The sequence below is a fragment of the Mustela erminea genome, chromosome 15 (genome assembly GCF_009829155.1).
Source record: "Mustela erminea isolate mMusErm1 chromosome 15, mMusErm1.Pri, whole genome shotgun sequence".
Taxonomy (NCBI): domain Eukaryota; kingdom Metazoa; phylum Chordata; class Mammalia; order Carnivora; family Mustelidae; genus Mustela; species Mustela erminea.
This window is the reverse complement of record NC_045628.1, coordinates 76,816,111-76,837,993: the sequence shown is the minus strand read 5'-3', so window position 1 is coordinate 76,837,993 and position 21,883 is coordinate 76,816,111. Positions and strand designations below refer to the sequence as shown.

The 21,883-nt window shown below is 50.1% G+C and overlaps 1 protein-coding gene across 1 annotated transcript; it reads left to right on the top strand.

Moving 5' to 3' along the window:
* Positions 1-7,830: 7,830 nt before the first annotated feature.
* GSX1 (GS homeobox 1) lies at positions 7,831-10,046 on the top strand. The gene is made up of 2 exons (XM_032315072.1): positions 7,831-8,431; positions 8,896-10,046. The coding sequence occupies exons 1-2, from the start codon at positions 8,020-8,022 to the stop codon at positions 9,270-9,272; spliced, it is 789 nt and encodes a 262-aa protein (XP_032170963.1). The 5' UTR covers positions 7,831-8,019; the 3' UTR covers positions 9,273-10,046.
* The last annotated feature ends 11,837 nt before the right edge of the window (positions 10,047-21,883 follow it).

Sequence of the window (21,883 nt, the reverse complement as noted above, 5' to 3'; positions counted from 1 at the left end):
TACCTGCAGGGCTCAGTTGGTTAAGCGACTGCCTTCCGCTCAGGTCATGATCCCATCCAGGGTCCTGAGATCCGAGCCCTGCATCAGGGTCCCTGCTCAGTGGGGAGTCTGCTTCTCCCTCTGCTCCTCCCCGGCCCCCTGCTTTGTGCTCTCTCCCTCTCTCTCAAATAAATAAATAAAATTTCCTTTGAGAAATTTAAAAAGTAAACAGTTCCCTGTGGATTCTAACTGTTCAATTTTCTTTCCTTTTTACAGGGCCTGCTATACTGGAGACATTCACCTGGTACTTTACACAGAGATCTGTACAGTTATAATTACTCAAGTAATTGATGACATATGCAATGTTCTTTGTGGGAATTAAGAACCAGGGTTCTTGGGTGACTGGGTGGCTCAGTCAGTTAACCATCTGCCTTCAGCTCAGGTCATGATCTCAGGGTCCTGGGATCAAGCCCCACTTTAGGCTCCTTGCTCATTGAGGAGCTTGCTTCTCCCCTGCTTGTGCTTGCTCTCTGTCTCTCTCTTGCTCACTCCTTCTCTCTGTGTCAAATAAATAAAATCTTCAAAAAAAGGAAAAAAAAAAAAAAAAAGAAGAAGAACCAGGGTTCTTGAGGATGAGGAGCACTAGCCAAATGGTGAGGACACTAACCTTTGGAATCATATATGACCTCAAGACATGGTGGTCCCTTGGCTTCTCTGTGCCTCTACCCTTCTCAATGCCAAGGTAGAAATATTCAGTCCCCTCCAGGGTTCAGGGCACCACTAAAACAATCCCAGAGCAGTTCCTGCAAGAACTGAGGGGTCTTGATGGTAGCCTTTCTCTGAGAAACCGGCTATTCCTCTTGCTCCTTCCTACCATTCCAAGTATAACAAGGACACAGCCATCATCAGTCACCTGCTCACCGTGTCTCTGTGAAACTGCTACCCCAAGTATGGAGTAAAACTGGGGCCATGTTAGGGGAGGTGGAACTGGCAGTGACGGTCACAGGAATCCACAGGGTTTTTTAAACCAATCTGCTCTGAGCTCTATGACATACCACAGATTTTCAGCCCTAAACAAAGTCTCTGCTCTTTCTCTTCTAGTGGCTTGTTTTTGCTTTTTTTGAGGCGGGGTTTGGGGGGGAGGTATGTTTTCAACCCAAAGGCTTTCAGAGAATGGGACCCTGGGAGCAGAGATGTGTCCTGGGTTTGTTCTGGTAACAATGGGGAAAGAGGAGTGAGTGCAGGGAGAACCGAGCAGCCACAGAAGGCTCCCCTGTCTTCGGATTTTATTGCTTTGTGCTGCCACCTGGCTGATCACTGAGCCGCAGGCTCCTCCTGCAGAGAAAGAAAGACAAGACCGAACATTTACACTGGAAGGTCTTGAAACCAAATTTCCTGATAGGAACCTTGCCCAAGGCCACGGACAATCCAGTCCAGCCTCGTGTCTCAAGAGTTGCTGTCATCCATAAGGGGGGAAACAGATACTAATTCTGAAGGCCAGGCTTAAAGGTCAGGTGTTCACTCATCAGTGGAAAACTGTATAGTTAAGACTGGTTCTGTTTCAAACCCACCATGTTTTCTTTTTTAGGTCTATGAACACTTTCTACTGGAATCCTCAGTAAGATGTTTCATATTCACCTTCATGGTCCCTGAGTAAGAGAATCCCTTCATGCCTGCAAAAATCACCTTTGCTTCCAAGGATGTCAAGGTCAAAGAAAAAAGGAAAAGGTTTGTGGTAAATGACTTAGGCTGGACAAGCCATGCTATAAGAAGGTCTCACCAACATTCCTGCATCCCATCACCCAGGAGAGAATACACACAGCTCATGTTTACTAAGGGCACGCTCTGCCTTAAACAGCATGCTTAGGGATTTACGAGTACATAAGCAATAAACAATGGTCCCTGAAACAAGATGTAGAAGGAGGCAGTGGATCTATCCCAGACTGAGAGAGCCTGTGGAGCAAGGGGTAAACTCTCTGGAGAGGAAGCACATGATGGGTGTCAAGGTAGGTTCCAACTAACAGACTGGCCTATGAAACCACTTCCAGAAAACCAGAGAGAGACAGGGGGCATCTTAAAAGTGAGGTTAGAGGTGTTGCAAGGTTCAAATAGAAGCTCTAGGTCACTGATATTACTTGCCTTCACCGCACCCACTGACCAGAAAACTGTAACATTTAGATTACATGTACAACATCATCTTTACTTTTTTCAAGGGAGCTGAGTGATTATTCCACTCTTACTATAGAAAGCTAAAATGCTGAGTGCTTATGAAATCTTGTGATACTCATCAAGACGCAGCTATGATACAAAGAAGACAGCTCATTTGTTGCCATTAGTACTGACATTAAACATTTATTAAACATACACAATTGTGCCCAAAGCTCCAAGAGAGGTTGGTGACACTAATATAAAGAAGTCTTTACCTTGCCCTTCAGGGCTTATAATCTAGTTGGGAAAGAACAAGAGGATGTCCCAGAGGCTATGACATGATTACCGTTGAGTCTTTCATTTGACTTGATTACTGTTATCTGGATGAATCAGCAGTGGGGACCATGCTAGTGGTAATGACATATGACTGCATGATAGAAAATTTTGATAACAAAAATGATAAATATTTATCTTCTACTCACATATATTAGGTAGTGAGCTCCTTGACCTTCTGGCTCCTCCCATCTTTCTGCTCCACTATGTCCAGCATGAAGCTTCTATCTGAAATATCCTCTAATGGTCCAAGATGCTGAAAATGCTTCTCTTTCTTGAGGAGCCTTCCCTCCACTTGCTACTTTAAATATATGTGATTCCAGGGATATATCTATAATCCTGTTTTTTCTCTACACTCCACAGCCCCAAGCTTATCCATCTTAAGACTAATGCTACCATGTTGCATAAGTTCCAAATTTCTCCCTTCACTTCTCACCTGTCTACTCAACTTTAGAATCACATTTTCATCACAGGACATCAGCAGAATGCTTTGAGGTTAAGGATTAAAATACAGTACATCAAGGTTGTCTGGCTGGCTCCACTGGTAGAGCACATGACTCTTGATTTCAGGGTCCTGAGTTCAAGTCCACATTGGGGATAGAGTTTACTTAAAATAAATAAATAAATAAATGTGGGACACCTGGGTGACTTAGTCAGTTAAGAGTCTGACTCTTGGTGCCATATCAGGCCTTGGTCTCTGGGTCGTGAGTACAAGCTCCACATTACTTACTACTTTAAAAAATATAAATAAATAAATAATGAAAATAAAATGCAACACATCCAAATATGACATAAACTGCACCTCTGCAAGCAAAAGTTGGTCCTGCTTTTGAGTTCCCTGACTCTGCTTTGTTATGACTACCGCTCCTTCCCTCAAACAAGCAACCAAGCAGTCATCCATGTGTTTGATGTCCTCCCTCTCTTTCATGCCCTTCCCCTGCAGCACGCCTGGGCACACACACACCCCTCCCCCAATTGGTCTTACTCATTGCCTCTTTCAAATTCTCTCAAATATTTCCACTTTCTGATCCTCCTGTCTCCTCTCCAGATCTCAGGTGGCCACTATCCATCAGTTGAACTAATCTTTTCTTTGCTTGTTTCCCTAGTCTTGTTCATTCAAGAATTTAATAAATTGTTCATTTGCAAGCCACCTCTGCTGGATCCTGCTCTAGTCTCTCTCTGTCCCCATCTATAGACCCTCCTACTGCTCCCAGTTATATTTCCTAAGCCCCCTTGCTTAAAAATCTCTGGATAGGCCCTTGGTGGCTTAGCCTCCACTTCCGCTCACACCCGTGTTTAGGCACTTCTTCCCATCCCCCACCCCACCAGGCACACTCCACTCTGGCTCCCAGGAGCCCTCACCATGATCAGACCAGGTGTTCTCCTGCCCCTCTGATCAAGTGAACAGGCTGCTCTCTCCTGGGGGGAGTTGTCTGAGCCACTACAGGCCTGGTTATGTGAGCAGTCCCTCTCTTAAAATAAGAATTTCCACTCCATTGGCTCAACCCAGAAAAAGCAGAAGTGGTCATTGATAATTCCGGGGCAGGTACGACATTGTTTCTTTTTCTAATCAACCCCATCTCCTGTATACCGTGAAAAGCCCTGGATGATAAACCCTAGCCTTGAGCTACCAAGAGGTTCATCCAAGTCCTGTAGAGCAGGACACTGCAACTGTCTTGAATGGGACCATCTAGACCCTATGAAGAAACGTGAGAAACTCCTGAGGAAGGCTGGGTACCTACAGATCTGCCATTCACTTCAACACACTGAGCTCCTGTGATGATTCAGGCACTGGGGAAGGTGTGGAGGCTACAAGAGAGACAGACAATTCCTGCAGGTTAAGTTGCCCCACACCTTGCCCCTAAGTGCCTACTGTATTAAGCAGGCAAACGAGAAAGTCCTCTTACCCATGCTACTTCCCGAGTCATGCATGGGATTCATTTATTTATTCAGCAAATATACACTGAGCACCTACTATGTGCCAGGAACTTTTCTGAGGTGGATACAGTCATGCACAAGATAGACAAATAGGGTGATCCTCGATGGAGCATATGTTTCAGTGGGGTGAGAGGGAGGCAGGGACAGAAAAACAAGTAAAAGACACAGAAAGATAGAAGGTATTTGTAAAGCAAGGAACCGGAGTGGGGAACGTGGTGAAAAAGGAGTCATATTTTTTAATAGGGTGGTTGACCTCCATGAGAAGAAAAGTGACATTTGAAGATGTAAAGGAACAAGGATTTCCCACCCTCCTCCCAATTTCTGCAGTTTTTGCAGAGATCTATTCGCTGCAAATATTTTAGAGATACATTTCCAGGAGAAAAATGGCGTGCCCTCTCTACCAACAGGAAAGGAGGCGGTGTGAAAGAGAAAAGAGCGGGACAACAGAAATCATTCCATGTTGAACTGTCCCTGATGGACACTTGAAAACCAGCTCCGGGGGCAGAGCAGGGCTCACCAGGCCGAGGGGCTTCCCGGGGCCCCTCTCTCGGGCTGTCAGGCTAATCCAGCCGCCTCCTCCCACCCTGCCAGCCCAAGGGGGCCGTTTGCTCTGGTGAGTAAAGTTCAAACCCAGCTGAAGCCAGACCCGGAAGGGGCTTCGACCGGGACAGCACGGCGGCAGCCAGGGCGTCCCCGGGAACCGGTCCCCCGGGATGCGAGGGCAGAGGCCGGAAGCCAAGCGGCCAGCCGAGGCCGCCGGGCTGGGCGGCGGAGCTGAGAGGCACTGAGCACCTAGCCGAGCTCGCTCCCCTAGCGGGGCCGCACGTTTTCCCGGCCGCCCGGTGCGCCTCCGCTGCGGCCCGGCATTCTCCGTGGGCACAGTACTTTCCCGAAATCCCCCAACTCCTGGGGGCGCGCCGCGCTGCCCGGGACCGCCAAGCAGGAGCCCCCGTTCCGCCTGCCGCCCGCCGCCCTCCGGGTTTAGCGACGGCGGATTAAGTGTGCGTCCTTTCCAGGCCTCCCGAAAACCCTCTCAGGGATGCTATTTTGCTTGGGCCCGGGTCTCTCCCGCGCCGAGTTGCACAACAAACCATTTAAACATTTCAGCACAAAACCCGATCCATTGTGGGCCGCACATTAAAAAGTGTTATTCGCTTTGAAGTTTTTGTCTAATGGCTCTAAACTGAAAGAAAATGTTTTCCTATTACTTAATTCAATCATAGCGAAGAGACTTGGTAAAAAGCCCACGGATTTTGCCCCAAAGTGTGACAGAGTTCTCTTTGTGTTTGCTTATCCTCCGCTGTCACACACTTTAATTCGCCTCTCTTTATCTGGCATTCAAAACTTTCTTCAATGACATTCAATAAGGTCCAGAGGCTGGAGGGGAAAGAAAAAAAAAAAAAAACTGGTTATTTTTTCCCCCTAGATATTCTTTCCCAGTAGCTTTGGCCTTGCTCGCATTCAGGGGCTCTTAACTCCTTCCTCCCCGGGTGCGGGCTACGGTTCCCAAGAGAGTTCCGCACCCACCCTTCGCTGGCTCCAGGCTCCGGGGTGCAGTTTCACCCCGCAGAGTCCCGCCCGCACTCCTCTCCCACCCGCCACTCCTCCGGAGGTGGCGTGGTGCCTCTACCGCCCTGGTCTCGGCTCTCGGCTCACTCTCAGCGGTCCTGGCCAGCCCAAACTACCCAGAGAGCAATTAGAACGGGCTTTAGGCTGCACTGCTGCACTCGGCTAGTTTGCAAGCATCACCCTTAGGCGGGGAGCCTGGGAGAGGAGACTCTGGCCTGGGGACAGCATCGTTCTCCTGCCACCACGCCCCTCCCCATGCCAAACAATTAAGGAAGCATTAAGCCCTACTCCTCCTGCTAAATGACATGCCCTTCATCCAGGTTATTTTCTCCACTGCCCCTCCTTACGGAATCAGTTGTTTTCTCTCCGACAAATTCTCCTTCCTTTTTAATCAGTTATAATTTGTTGCTATTGTTATTGTAAAGATGTCCCCCATGATGAAAAACCATGTAAATGCTTCAATTTGGGGCAGTCTTTTTCAGGAGCTCCGGAGTAAGAGTTTCAGAGTCGTCGTCCCCCCCTCCACTCCGAAAAGCTTCCCCCTTCATTTCTCACAATTCCATTCAGCGCTCAGAGCAGGTGACTGCAGCGATCCGGTTCCAATAAAATCGAAAGTAAACGTCTTCGGTGAAAAGTCGGGGGCTGTAAATTCGAAATATTTATGCTAATTTCCCATTGTATGGAAAAAGTTCCTGGCCGAAGCAGCTTTGAGCCCGGGGACCTTTTAAAAGGCCGAAGCTGTGTACACAGAGCCAGGCGTTTGAAGTTGTTTAACCATTGTGTGACCAGAAAGAAGAGAGCGACGCGGCAGGAGAAGGTCTTGGGGACAGGGGAGGTCGGCCGGGTTGGGAGAAGGCACCAGAAGCTGGGAATAGAACTGCCCTTCGCCGTCCTCCCGTGGGGCAGACTTCTGGAAGGCAGTGGTTTTCAAACGCAGCGGCGAGTCCCACCGGAAAGATCTGTGCCCCGCAGAGCACCTACACTCGCCTCTTCTAGTGAGGTGCTCTCTTCGCTGTGTAGACTTTCATTCCCCATTCCTTGTCTCTGCCCACGACTCTCAGAGGCTGGTCTCCACTTAACATCCACAGCTCTGTCGTTTAAAGGAAAAGTCTGGCTGACTAGCATGTACCGAACAAAGACTGGGCGCTCAGGGCAGCATCAAAGTTAAGACTTTTGGAGAAACTTAAAACAGAAAGACCGCGTTGGGGCTAGTGGTGCATAAGAAATACTGAACTCTTTTCCCCTCTCCCTAGCAGCGCTGCCCCGCTGCAGGAGCCCGGGTCCTCCCATACAGAAAGAGGGGAAGGGATTCCACAGGTGGAAATCCGAGACCCGCTGTAGGGACACCTACGGGGTGCCCCACGCAGAACTGAGCAAACTGAGTAGAGGAAGAATGATCTTGGGGAGCAGGGGTAGATGAGAGAAGGAAGGGGCCGGGGACAGAGTGCACACAGAGACGAGGTGTGCGCCCATGGGAATCCTAGCAAGCGAGGCAGCGGGGGTACAAAATCAATAAGATAAACCAGCCGATCGCCAATGCAAAGCCAAAGGGGAGTAAGGAATAAAGAGAAAGAAAAGAATATTAAATCGCAGGAGAATGAGAAAATAAACCCGCAAAAGGGAGAGGAGGGGGCGAGGGCGCCTGTTACGGCGTGGGTGGGGTTGACAAGAATAGAGTACATTATGCAGTTCATTTAGTTAACAAGTGAAATAATGAGGAAGCGTGCAGAGTGAATGCCAAGAGAAAAGGCACAAAAACCCTATTGAGAGGCCCCGGCCGCTCCTGGCGTAGCCCATCACATGGCAATAGTCCTATTTAAGCGGCGCCGCCGGCGCCTTTCAGCACCACTAGCGCTGGCCAGCACCCCGAGCTCCTCCCGCGGCTCCCGCGGCAGCAGCGACAGCAGCGGCAGCCTCAACCTCTGCGGCGCCTTTAGCCTCCCGCAAACAGGCAACAGCGCGCGGCCGCGGCCGGGTGAAGGGCGTGGAGAGCCCCGAAGTTCGCGGGGCGCAGGGAGACGGCTGGCGGCGGGGCGACCGCGCACAGGGGCCATGCCGCGCTCCTTCCTGGTGGACTCGCTGGTGCTGCGCGAGGCAGGCGAGAAGAAGGCCCCGGAGGGCAGCCCGCCGCCGCTCTTTCCCTACGCCGTGCCCCCGCCGCACGCACTGCACGGCCTCTCGCCCGGCGCCTGCCACGCGCGCAAGGCCGGGCTGCTGTGCGTGTGCCCGCTTTGCGTCACCGCCTCGCAGCTGCACGGGCCCCCCGGGCCGCCCGCGCTGCCTCTGCTCAAGGCATCCTTCCCGCCCTTCGGCTCGCAGTACTGCCACGCGCCCCTAGGCCGCCAGCACTCGGCCGTGTCGCCCGGGGTCGCTCACGGCCCCGCTGCCGCCGCTGCGGCCGCCGCGCTCTACCAGACTTCCTATCCGCTGCCCGACCCCAGGCAGTTCCACTGCATCTCCGTGGGTAAGACGAATCGCTGCGCAGTGGGACGGGGTAATGAGATGAGAGTTCTCGAGCCGGGGATGGGGATGGGGGGGGTGAGGGTCCTTGGCCGTCCTGGGGACGATGAAAGTCATGCTGGGACCCTGAAGGGAGCAGGGTGGTGTGGCCAGGGAGGGCTAGGGACAGGACGCCGGAGGGAGGGTGAGAGGAGGGTGTCCAGGTCTCGGAGGGGACGCGCAGACGCGACCGAGGGCTGAGGTTCAGGACACTCCATAAAGTAGTGCCAGGGTTGCGTGGCTCTGGGAGTATCTGGGTCCCGCGCCTTAGCAAGGAGGAGCCCGCGGTAAAGCTGCTGTGCGTCTCGTTTGGGGCAAAAAGGTGCGTGAAATACCGAAGTGCCGGGGTTCTACTCGCCACGTACCAGAGGATAGGGCCCACAGCGCAGGAGTCTGATCGCTTCCCTCTCTGCACCCCACCCCCTCCAGACAGCAGCTCCAACCAGCTGCCCAGCAGCAAGAGGATGCGCACCGCGTTCACCAGCACGCAGCTGCTAGAGCTGGAGCGCGAGTTCGCCTCTAACATGTACCTGTCCCGCCTACGCCGCATTGAGATCGCCACCTACCTGAATCTGTCCGAGAAGCAGGTGAAGATCTGGTTCCAGAACCGCCGGGTGAAGCACAAGAAGGAGGGCAAAGGCAGCAACCACCGGGGCGGCGGGAGCGCGGGCGCCGGCAGTGGTGCACCGCAAAGCTGCAAATGCGCGTCGCTCTCCTCAGCCAAGTGCTCCGAGGATGACGACGAATTGCCCATGTCTCCGTCTTCTTCGGGGAAAGACGAGCGGGATCTCTCGGTCACTCCCTAGGCGCACGCCTCCCCAGGTCGCCCATCCCAGACCCTCCCTGCCGTCTCAAAGACTGGTCTCGGGAGGAAGCACCGGTTCCCAGGCACCCGCTGCCAAAACCGCGGCCACGCACGGGCTTGGCAAGGGTTTGCGGAGGTCCCCGGCCCTGGGCAGCGCCAAGGGCTTGGCAGAGACCTGACGCTAGTATTCCCACTCCGGGGCCCGCAGCCGTCCAAAGCGAACTCCAAGCTGTGAATCCTGCAAGCGCTGGAGTCCTTCTCAGCCATGCAGCACAGCGGCCCTGGAGGGCACGCCGGCCAACCCCGCGCCTTGATGGCAGCTGGCGCCTCCTCGCCCGACCTCTCTGGACTGGCTCAGGCTTTCTCGCGTCCTCTACTCCCCTCCACCCTGGGTCAAGCTGGGCTCTAACCCCTCGGACGCCCGCTCGCTACCTTTTTTTCTTTTTCTTTTTTTTTAAGCTTCTTTCTCTTCTTTTTCCCTACTTCTTCACTGCGTTCGTTTATCCCCCTCCCCCCACCACATACACACACATTTACGAAGTATCGTTATTTTCTTTTCCTTTCCGTCCCCTCCTTGAGGTCCACTGAGCCCATTTGTCCTTCAGTCAGGCCTTGCTGCCCCTGCAACTCCTCTCCCACGAGAGAAATCGTCGCCCGAGATATCCGTGTCGGGGAAACCGACTCACTTTGTTTCGGAGACACTTTGCATTTCCCTAAAATGAGATCCCGGCTCTCGGCCCCTGGCGATCCCTCTCTTCCCCAGACCCCAGACCCTAACCCCGCCCTGGTCTAGCTTGTCATTGTACGGTCTCTGTAATACCAGAAGATATTTATTTATTTATTTATGTACAAAATTTTAAATAAACTTTTTTTGTTTCTTAGAAATCCACGTGGCTCTGGACCCCAGCGTCGGCTCAGGACTGGGCAGGCGCCCACCTGGGTTTCGGCTTCCTGCTGGGGCAGGGCGGGGATGGGATGGCAAGTCTGAGCTCCTCCACACTCCGCTCCCCAACTTGCTGCTCCGCCAGCCCCTGTCTGCACCCTCCGCCCCGCGAGGACTCTGCCTTCAGTGCCCGACTGGCCCCGTGCGCTCCCTAGTTTCCGGCCGAGCTCCGGCCAGGTACAGAGAGCCGAGTCGGAAGGAAAGGAAGGAAAGCTCCTCACGCGGTGGCACTGGTCCAGGCCCCTGCTGCGCCCCCTTCCCGCCCGGGATCTCGCCTCACCAGCAGCCCGGCGGGCGAGTTTGGTTGTCCCACCGCCACCCCTAAGGGCAGCGGCTAACTCCCTTGAGAGAGCCAGACTGCTAAGTCCTTTGCTGCGCTCTGACTTTGTGTGTATGTTTGTTTAAATCTACCGTATTTGCTAGGGATAACTTCCCAGCAAGAGTGTGAGGCCTTCTATGGACCGGCCCCCTCGGCTAACTTGGAGGCAAATTCTATGGCTGCGGCAGGGATTCTGAGGACCCGGAGCCATCCGGCGCCACGGTCCCCACCAGGGGCCCTGTGTTACATGCGCCCATGCCTCCGGGACCTGTGTTCTCACTCATTCTGGTAACACCCCCCACAGCCCACTACGACTGAGAATACACACCCCAATTCTCCTTGGGGGAGACATGCGGGGTTTTCACTCGTTCTGTGGACGAGGTGAAGGGAGTACTGGGGCCTCCGTCCGTGGAGAGCGCACAACCGGGAAAGTGGGGTATTTCTGCTGCTCAGGAAACTGGATCCGAGAGACAGAGGATCTGGGTTCTCAGGACCTCCAGAAACCTCCCTTTACTCCTCCTGGGAACCTGGGCCACTTCTTTTCCTGCCAGACCTCTCTGCCAACCGCCTCCTCCTCACACACACACACAGCCAGAGTAGCCCCAGACTTCCAACGTCCAGGCAAAGCAAACGTATGCCTCTTTCATGAAAGGCGCTCCAGTGGGGTTGCTCTGAACAGACGGGGTTTATTTCTAAAATGGTCTTTTCCTTCAGTCAGGCTGAGCGGTAAGTGCTCTCTCCAGCTCTCCTAGAAGAAAGGCGGGTGTGATCTGACTTCCCATCATGGGCTGTTTCTGGTTCTTCCTGAAGCAAGACTCCTGGCTTGTGCGGGAGACAGAGGAGAGTTGATCTAACCCGCCTCTCTGCACCCTTGCTGGGTCCCCATTTTCACCTCCGACTCCAGGAGAGGGGCATTGTACCAATATAAAGGAAGCTAGGGTGCTTTGAGGCGTACTGTGAATCAAATCCCAACTAATGTTTTATTATCAGTGGTTCTGATGCTTCCTCAGTTTTTCGGCTGACCTGCTACTCTAAGAACACTTGGGTGAGTGAAGTCTTGTGTCCTTTAGCTAAGGCAAACCACCCGTCTTTGAGGTTTGTGTCGTCGTATCCCCCCCCCTCCCCGCCACGGCCCCTAGCATTGCCCTCAGGAAACAGGTCCATGGTGAATGCGAAGTGCAGAGGGCTCACTTTGAACCAGCTCCTTCCCCAGATACAGAAGGGAGTAGTCAGGTGCCCCAGGACAGGCTTTCTCCAGCTTTCAGTGACAGACCTCTCCACCAGAAGGCCTTTTTGGAGATGGGCCTGCTAGGACCCTGGCTTGGGGACGGGTGGTGGCCATAGAGGAAGAAGGGAATGGAGCTTGGAGGAATGTGATGAGGATGGACACTGCCCTTCTGCCCAACCTCAGGCATGCTCCTCAGCCCAAATGCTTCTGATTTGTCACCGTATGCAGAAGTCCCTCCAGTTCCCAGCTGCTCGTAAAAGCTTGCAAAGTCACTGCTGCTGGCCGGGTCCAAGTGGGTCCAGTTCTCGTAGGAGTAGGAGCATGCCTTTCTTCCTCTCAGCTTTCCCTACCCAAGGCTTTATTTCCTGCTCCCAGAAGAGCATCCTTGGTGCTTTCTCATGGGCTGTCCTGGAGAGCATTGGAGGAAATGCAGCCTCCTTGCGGCGGCCGCAGTGGTTACCAAGGCAGTGGGAGAGCGCAGTGCCTGGGAGTGTGGAAGCATCAGGCTGCTGCCCGGAGGAGGGCCCACAGGCTTTGGAGAGAGACGAGCTTCTGTTCAGACACTTCTCACCCTGCCTCCGTTGGGACTGAAGTCCTTCCGCCGCTGTTTGGTCTGGAAAGAGGGCAGGGCGCATCTATGGTCCGGGAGCTACCGGACACCAGAGCATCTCATCTAGGGACAGAGAATCCAGTCTTTGAAACCAAACTCTTTTGAGCTGGAATTTGGGGCTTCCAGTCAAATTATGAAATTTAAAACAAACTTAGTTAGAGTATTTCCTGGAAATTACCATTTAGTATGGCTAACCCAGATGCAGATGCCTGATTCCATTTGAGGGGCAGCCTCTTTCTTTCCTCTGTGCAGTTGAGTAGCTAGGAGTTTGGACCCTAGAATCCAAGTGCATGACTTAGAAGCGCATTTCCAACACTTCCTTACCATCTTGGGTAAGCCCCTGGTTCTTCCTCAACCGCAATTTCTTCTGTAACTGGGGATTACGTTAACAGTTCCTTTACAGGGTTGTTGTGCAATATTAAAGGACAGAAATCACATAAAATGCTAAGCACTAAGTCTGCCGAGTGTCAATAAAGGGTAACTAATGCTGTTGTAGGTGTTGTTAACTGTCGTGCCTACTGCTGTGCCTGGGACACAGCTGGTCCTGCATGTTGCAAGTGACCGCTTATAAATGGGCTCAGACCTGAACCTCATGGCGGGGCTGGATGGTGCACCCAAGTGCGAACATTTCCAGGACTCCCAGGAGTTAGTCGTTCAGAGGGTAAGGAGCAGCTTCCCTCTGCAAGCACTGTCCCGGTGCTGGGAGTCTCCTCAACCTCTACACTATTGACATTTTTGAGCCAAATATGTCTTCCTTGTGGAAGCCTGTTCCGTGCCTTCAGGAGGTTCTGGAGCACCCCTGGCCTTCATACACTAGAGGCCAAGGGGCCCCTGATCCCCTAGGGTGACAACATGCTTTCAGATATTGTCAAATGTCCTCTGGGGGCAAAAGCACTGAAGTAAGAACCACTGATGGAGCCATATGTGTTTTCCGCTGAATCTTTTCTGCCAGTGCACAGGGGCCAGGATTTGGTAGCCTAGCTCTCAGCACACCTTTCTACTTTTCTTTCAGTCCTTCTTCATGAACATGTGCACCCAAGGGAGATACCAAAAATGCCTGCAGAGTGGGAACATGGCAGCTAGTCTATACAGCATGTGGACTGAAAGGGTGAATCGGTCACACTCTTATTGGGTGAGCAGAGTTTACAAAGCCACTGAAACCTTTGCAAGAATATTCTATCCATTTGTCTCATGACCTGTAGACAATTGGGATCCCTCTTGGGTCATGTCCATGGGTGCCCAATGGGAGCCCGAGGTGGCATCCCCCCAATCTCACACACACACACACACACACACACACACACACTCTTCGCCACTACTATGGTTCTTCCTGAAGCATACTCCTTATCTGTTTTGACAATACCTCTAAGTCTGATACTAGAAATCAATTCTTCTTTGTGAAATTCCCTCATATTTGGTTCAACACAAGTGCCCCCCAGAGTAGTAGCCATTGAATACATCATTGATTTTTTTCTGAGAGAAGACTCTGGAAGTGCAAAGGAGCAGAAGGCCCCTGAAAACTAAGGGATATGGAAGAGGTACAATGGCAAGAAAAGTGGCATAAGTAAGGCAGAGGGTACAGGGTACTGGAAGTGCCATCAGCATGGACCAGCGTTGCCTGGGGTCATCTGTCCCTAACTCAGAACTAGGAGGGTGAGTAACTACCTTACCAGACTACTTCAGAAAGGAGCTCACCCACTGAGCTGATTCCAGTGAGGCAAGAACCTCGTGAATCCAGCCTTATGGCAATCCACAGATGAGTTTCTAATACTAATATATTAACAGAAATGTGTGTGTGTTGGAAACGCTGAAACAAAAGGAAGATTAAAAAAAAAAAAGTTAGGAGGCGCCTGGATAGCTCAGTGGGTTAAAGCCTCTGCCTTCAGTTCAGGTCATGATCCCAGGGTCCTGCATCGGGCTCTCTGCTCAGCAGGGAGCCTGCTTCCTCCTCTCTCTCTCTGCCTGCCTCTCTGACTACTTGTGATCTCTCTCTCTGTCAAATAAATAAATAAATAAAATCTTTTTTAAAAAAAAGTTAGTGATTCTAGAAGAAGAGACAGATTATCCTAAAGTCTAATGCTCTGCTTTAGATTATCCCATCGCTATGAATCCAAGCCCTGGTTCTAGGAGGCTTATTTGAAACCACCAAAGAAATCCAAGGTGTTAACCCTGATGCCTCCTGGCCTGGCATCCAAGCTGTTGTCTGTGGGCAGAACCTCCCCACTCAAGGGAGGAAATGCCCACGGAAGTATGTTAGGGAGCCATTTGACTTGTCATTCACTGAGGCAGCAGTGGGTAAGGAAGGTGCTCACTCAGGAGTCTTGTCCTGTGCCACCACATTCAGGGGGCAACTGATGAGACTGAGTATGAGTTGGGTGATTAGGAGTCATTCAGGCAGTCCTGCAGTGAGGAGCTTCCTTTGCTGGTCCCACTGAGCTTAAGGCTGTTGGGACCCTGGGAGGCAAAGGCTACCTGCACTGGCGCATCGCTCACCAAAAGAAGTAGTTGTCTGTCTCCTTGATTCCATGATGTTGTGAATTTCTGGAGTGGCTCTATTACAGACCAAATTGCGTCTCCCTGCTCCCAAATTTACATGATGAAGCCCAAACACCTAGTATCTTATACTGTAACTATATTTGGAAATAGGGTCTTTGAAGAGGGAATTGAATGAGGTCCTGTTGGTGAGCCCTCATCCAGTATGACTGGTGTCTGTAAGGGAGACTTCAGATGTATGCACATACAAAGGGACAACCTCGTGAAGACACAGGGAGAAGAGGGCCACCTGCAAGCCAAGGAGAGAGGTCTCAGAAGAAACTAAGCCTGCCAATACATTGATCTGGGACCTTTGGCCCTCACAACAGAGAAGATGAATTTCTGTTATTTAAACCACCCTGTAAGTGGTATTTTGTATGGCAACCTTAGCAAATGAATATAAATTCTGACTTGGATGAAAGTCCTCTGGGCCCTTCCATGCTTATGTAAGAATATAAGATTGCACAGGATAGAGCACTGGAGTAGGAGTCAAGAACTGGATATCCAGACCCAGTGATGCCCCTAACTAATTCTGTAACTCTGGAAAATCATGATATTCCTGGATCTTGGTTTCCTCTTCTCTAAAGTCAGGAGATATAACTGCCATCAGTGTTTGTCTGGGTTTTGTTTCTTTTCCCTCTTTCTGACCAGCATACCCCCTCTTTCTGATCATCATCTGTATCATATTTTGTCAAATATAAGTCAGCTCTGGAAGAAAGCAGGGTTCCACTGAGGTAGATGTTTGAATATTGTGGGAGCCCTCCCAGGCAGGGAGATTATTAGCAGATCTAGCAGGGAATAGATATTTACTTCTGCCCCCTTCCCCAGCAGATCAGGCAGGTGCATAGGACCTGGACCCAATACTTCTCTCAGAGGTCTGACTCTAGAGGGGAGTGACACAGAGATGCATGCCAGACATTACTGCCTAGGTCCATAAAGTTAAGAGCTCCTGTATGATGTCAGATGACCTATGATCTATGGTGGGAGGGCCAGTCAGTATGGGAGCCAAAGGTGGCATCTAACTAGACTGCCCAGCGGTGAAATCTTAGCTACAGGGATGCCTGAGTGGCTCAGTGGGTTAAGGCCTCTGCCTTCTGCTCAGGTCATGATCTCAGGGTCCTGGGATTGAGACCCGCACCCGCATTGGGATCTCTGCTCAGCGGGGAGCCTGCTTCCCCCAATCTCTCTGCCTGCCTCTCTGACTACTTGTGATGTCTGTCTGTCAAATAAATAAATAAATATCTTTAAAAAATAAAATAAAATAAAGAAATCTTAGCTATATCTCCTCTTCTTTCCTGCCTGGTTCCCATCCATTTCACAACGACTTCCCCTTGATTCTGGGAACGATCAGCTGACTTTCCGTTCAACGCCTATTCTGCTTGAGTAGCTAGAATTCATTTTGGTTGGCTGCAACAAAGGACCTGGAGTGGTGCAGTAACCTATGCCCTACAGGAGCATTCAGAACCTGCATGGGATTGTGAACAGACCTGAAACAGGTATGATTGTCTGTCCCTGAAACCGAGTATCGGTTCTGACCAGGTGACCGGCACCACTTAAGTAAGATTCCCTGGACCACTGCTCTTCTGGACTACTGCTGTTGCCCATGCATTCCTTCTGGCCACTCTGGAGCATTTACACACAGGCGGATGTTTCTTAATTCATAATGCGTTGTGACAGCGTGAGTCACAACTGGAGCACGAGCTGGCTCATGCTGGCGCAGCACTGGGCTGCCAGGAAGGTGCTCCTGGCAGGAAGGTGCTCATGCTAGGAAGCCTGTATGGAGATTCACGGTACAGCCTCTCTGACCCCCTGAATGCTTCACCATGCCTCTTTGAAGTGGTCCTACACACTCTCACAGAACTGTGCAGTCTGCAATACTTCCCTCTGACCCACCAGGAAGGAAATATTCTCCGAAATTCTCCTTCACCCCTGAAGACTCTCCAAGTAGTTAAGAATGTCCTCACGGTGCTTGCTAACTCTTCTAATCGCAGCTCTCTATTGAGGATTAGACACTGAATTCAAACTACTGTAGGCTAAAAGGTGTCCATCAGCTCAAGGAACCCATTAAGATCCCAATGGACTTGTCCTCAGGAGGTCCAGGGACGGAACAATGTGGTGGGATGCCTCGCCCTCCCTCCCTATCCTTTGACTTTCCTCCTCTCTGTGTGCTGGCCTTATTCTTTCTGCTGTGGACAGGCTTTCTCCTTGTGGGGTGGGAGTAGTGTGGGGCTAGGAGGCAGGCAAAAGGGGACATGGCAACCATCAGCTTCTGGCTTACTTCATCCCAGCTCAATGCCTAACAAAAGAGCAAGATTATCTCTCTCTTGCCCAGAGCCCCACAGTGATGGAAAGTGGTGCATGGTGGCAGTCCTAGAAGGGTGCCAGAGGTTGTCCATAGTGGTGGCCATTCCAGCCACGGATCGACTCTGCCTGGGTCACATGCCAATCCTATAACTGCAGGCAGTGGTGGCACTCGGGTAGGTCCTGTGATTGGAGGCTCCAGTTGAACACAATAAATGGGAGTAGGGTTTCTGGAAGGAAAGAAGGGATATGGAGCAGACAAAACTCCAGATGTCCACCGGATACCAATTATGACCACATGGTATAGGCAGTGGTTCACAGAGCATGAACCACTCAGAGTATGGCTTCTCTGAGACCCCAGCAAGGGTTCTAAGAAGCCAAAACTATTTCCATCACAATACTGAGATCTCAGTTTATCTTTTTCACTGTGGGGGGCATCTACATTGGTGGTACAAAAGCACAGGTGGGCAAAACTGCCTGCACCTTAGACAAATCAGGGCAGTGATCACTGTATTCTTAAGCCCTCCATACCCAGGACAACAACAAACAGTATCTAGTTGCACCTAAGAATGTGCTTTTTTTTTTTTTTAAAGATTTTATTTATTTTTTTGACAGACAGAGATCACAAGTAGGCAGAGAGGCAGGCAGAGAGAGAGGAGGAAGCCGACTCCCCGCTGAGCAGAGAGCCCAATGCAGGGCTGATCCCAGGACCCTGGGATCATGACCTGAGCCGAAGGCAGAGGCTTTAATCCACTGAACCACCCAGGTGCCCCCCTAAGAACGTTATTGATAAAGTGGTTGAAATGATAATTTGATTAAAGCTCAGCTTTGAAGACATGACTTTCAACTCTGAAGCTATGTATTTTTTAATATTCTCTGAGATGAAATGGTAAATTTCTACCTACTGCAAACAAAGGTATGAAAAACAGTAGTCAACAAAACACACTCAAGTGATTGGTTGAGTAGAAAGCTGAACTAGCTGGTTTTTGTTTTTTTTTTAAGATTTTATTTATTTATTTGACAGAGAGAGATCACAAGTAGGCAGACAGGCAGGCAGAGAGGGAGTAAGGGAAGCAGGCTCCCTGCTGAGCAGAGAGCCCGAAGTGGGACTCGATTCCAGCACCCTGAGATCATGAGGCAGGCAGAGAGAGAGGAAGGGAAGCAGGCTCCCCGCTGAGCAGAGAGCCCGATGCAGGGCCTGATCCCAGACCCTGGGATCATGACCCGAGCCAAAGGCAGTGGCTTAACCCACTGAGCCACCCAGGCGCCCCTAGCTGGGTTTTTTTTCATGGAAAACCATTTTACATGAAAGAAGAAATGACAGACTTGGGTATTTGGTAGACATTTTCTTGAAATGTCTTATAATACCTTAAGAAATAGAACTGACGAGGGGCGCCCAGGTGGCTCAGTTGGTTAAGCGGCTGCCTTCAGCTCTGGTCATGATTCCAGGGTCCTGGGATCGAGCCCCACATCAGGCTCCCTGCTCAGCAGAGAGCCTGCTTCTCTCTCTCCCCCTCTCCCTGACGCTCTGCTTACTTGTGCTCTCTCTCTAACTCTGTCAAATAAACAAATAAAATATTTAAAAAAAAAAAAAAGAAATAGAACTGACGATATTTGCTGCTGGTGATAAAATTGAGGTTTTACAAAAAACTGGAATGTTGGAATACATACATGTACCCATCACTGCAAACTTAACATCTTCTCAACACTTGGATTTTTCTAATGAGATGGTGACATTAACAAACAAATTTTTTAATATTATATAATGAAATGTATCAGCATTGCATGATGCATTAATTCAGTGAACCAATATTTTTCAGATGATCCATGTGTGTGGGGGCTACAAATCAGGCATGAGTATAAGAGCCATTCAAAGTATAAGGCAGACCAGCAGACTGAAATGTAACAGCACATAAATTTTATTGATATAATTTCAGACTCCACATTTTAACTAGCATTCAACAAATTACCCCTTTTCATGTTTTGGTACAGTGTCAAGAAAACTGCCTGTAATTAAATGAAAAGATTATCAAAATACCCCTCCATTTTCAACTACATTATCTGTCTGAGGCTGCTTTTCCTGATCTATGTCAAGGAAAACAACGTATCACAAAAGACTGAATGCAGGAGATATGAGAATTCATCTGTCTCCTATGAAGCCAGACATTAAAGAGATTTGCAAAGATACAAAACAATGTCTTTCTTCCAACTCAATATTTTGTTTTGGAAATTATAGTTATTTTCACATAAATGTTACATAAAATATTTCAGGACTGTGTCTTATTAAAACATTAATGAATGGGTTTATCGTTTAAAATAAATTAATAAATATTTTTAAATTTTCTGGTTTAATAGCTAATACAGTAAATCTTAAGAGTTATATCCCACATAAACCAAGCCCTTTGGAGTCCTCAATGCTTTTTGAGAATGTTAAGGGATCCCAAGACCAAAGCATTTAAGAAGGACTCTTGTAGGGTATTAAAAATAATAGCAGCCCAAGCGCCTGGTGGCTCAGTAGTTGAGCGTCTGCCTTTGGCTTGGGTCATGATCCCAGGGTCCTGGGATGGAGCCCCACATCGGGCTCCCTGCACAGGCTCCCTGCTTGGTGGGAAGCCTGCTTCTCCCTCTCCCACTCCCCCTGCGTGTGTTTCTTCTCTCACTGTGTCCCTCTCTGTCAAATAAATAAATAAAATCTTAAAAAAAATAATAGCAGCCAGGACTTACTGGGTAAGTTAGTATTACTGAATGTTCACCAACTGACAGACATGCATTGGCCCTCTTAATCTTCACACCAACTCCATAAGGTAGCAATTACCATGATCTGCATTCCATAGTAGGAAAAACTGAGGCACAGAGAGATTCAGTGGCTCCCCAAGATCATACTGCTAGCCCACAGAAAAGCTGGAATCCAGATCTGGAAGTCTGACTTCAGGGTCCCTGTTCTTAACCTTTTCAAAAAGGTTAAGCTCTATGAGCTCTGTGAGCTAGCTTTGGAAGCTATTAATTTGCTATCCATCCAAGGCAACCGTCCAGGTACCCATAACCATCTCAAATAACCAGGAGATCTCTCTCATCATTTCCTCTTTTCCTACTCAATATCCAAGCCTACTGTTTATAGAAGTGATAGAAAAAATAAGACACCAGACTCTTTAAAAAGTCGCATTTGACACAAAATCTCCAATTTCCTGTGCAGTACCTTCCAATGTGGCTTCCCTAAAAGACTCTTCTACTGCCTTCCTCTTCTACTTCCTCTTCCTCTGGGGAGAAAAAGGCAGGAAAGTCTCCCCTTTTCACTATGGAACAGCTATCAAAAACCAGCCTACCTGCTCCTGAAAGTTTGCAAGTTTACTAATTCACATCATTTTCTTTTCTGTTACACTCTTGAAGTAGGACAATGGCATGCAGCTATGTGTGTCTCTGTTGCCTGCACCATTATGGCCAAAGGCCCTGTATTCGTGCCATCTTGCAGGCCACAGTGCAAAGGGGTCCTGGCCATAAGGGAGTCAGTTGAAAACCCCTCTGTGATCCCTAGTTTGGTCTGCAGAGGAGCCCTCCGTACTGCTCTGACAACCACTAATCTATCTTTGGCCCCCTGATTTCTCTCCGTAACCTTGGCCGCATCTAGCAAGCACATTATGACACATTGCTGAATAACTGAAATCCCATTTCCTCCCAGTATCTTAATTAAAATGTGAATCTGAGCCTGCACCAGTTATCTCAACTCCACTTCAGCCCAGAAAGAAGGGTGTAAACTCTAAAAGGGTTTTGAAATGCTTTCACCAACTTAGGGCATTTTGGGGATACGGTTTGTATGAAAGATGCTTCGGAAAATGAAGTTGTCATGTATTGTATGTGTAAATAAACCTTTCAGCTCCCTGGCAGAATCCAAGCTCAGTGGGGCTAGAAAAGCATTCTGGGTATTGGCATGCAAATGAGCATGTCAACAGCCGTTAGAGTGTACCTTCTAGGGGTAAACAAGCTGATTGTCATGGGAAATGTAGTCGGCTCTGCTCTGTTTGAAATTGTTCTGCAAATCCCTTGTTGGGTTAGATTGCTGAAAGTTGAGGTTGGGAACTCAATAATACAGCTTAATACCAAATTCCCAGTCACCATCTTTGGATGCCTGACAGGGTTGTGCACACCATAAAAGGACCGGACAAGCAGGCATGCCCAATTAAGTTTGGAATGCAGGAGGCCTGAAGCACCAGTAGAAGGCTGAAGTAAGACGTCGGCCACAATCGGAAAGTGGCCAGAGTGCAGATGTGCCACGACCCCACACTCTAAGAGCCTGTGGGTCCAGACCCCACACCACTGGCAGCCCCCTGCCTTTGCCAGTGCTCTTTTGTTTGCCTGCAATGTTCTGTCCCTCCCAGTCCCAAGCTGGCAAAATCCTACTCAGCTTCCTCCGAGAAGCCCTCCACACCACCGCAGGTGGGCTCAGCCCTGTCCATCTCAGGGGGCGCGGGGCCCCTCTGTCCTTGCCTCTCTGCAGCGCTATCTGGCTCGTTCCATGCTGGGTGCTAGGCTGGGCTCTGACCACAGTGAGTCGCACTCCCTGCGCGCAGGCCTCTCCCAGCTAGGAGGTGCTCCCCCAGGCAAGAGACTGAGCCTTACCTCTATTCTGTGCCCCCAGAGGCAGGTGCTCAGTGAGCACGGTGGGTGTGCACAGATTCACCTTC

Bases quoted from the DNA above. Each gene is read 5' to 3' on its own strand.
- GSX1 (XM_032315072.1), top strand. From the start codon at position 8,020: ATGCCGCGCTCCTTCCTGGTGGACTCGCTGGTGCTGCGCGAGGCAGGC. The intron at 8,432-8,895 runs GTAAGACGAATC...CACCCCCTCCAG, and splicing joins GTTCCACTGCATCTCCGTGG to ACAGCAGCTCCAACCAGCTG.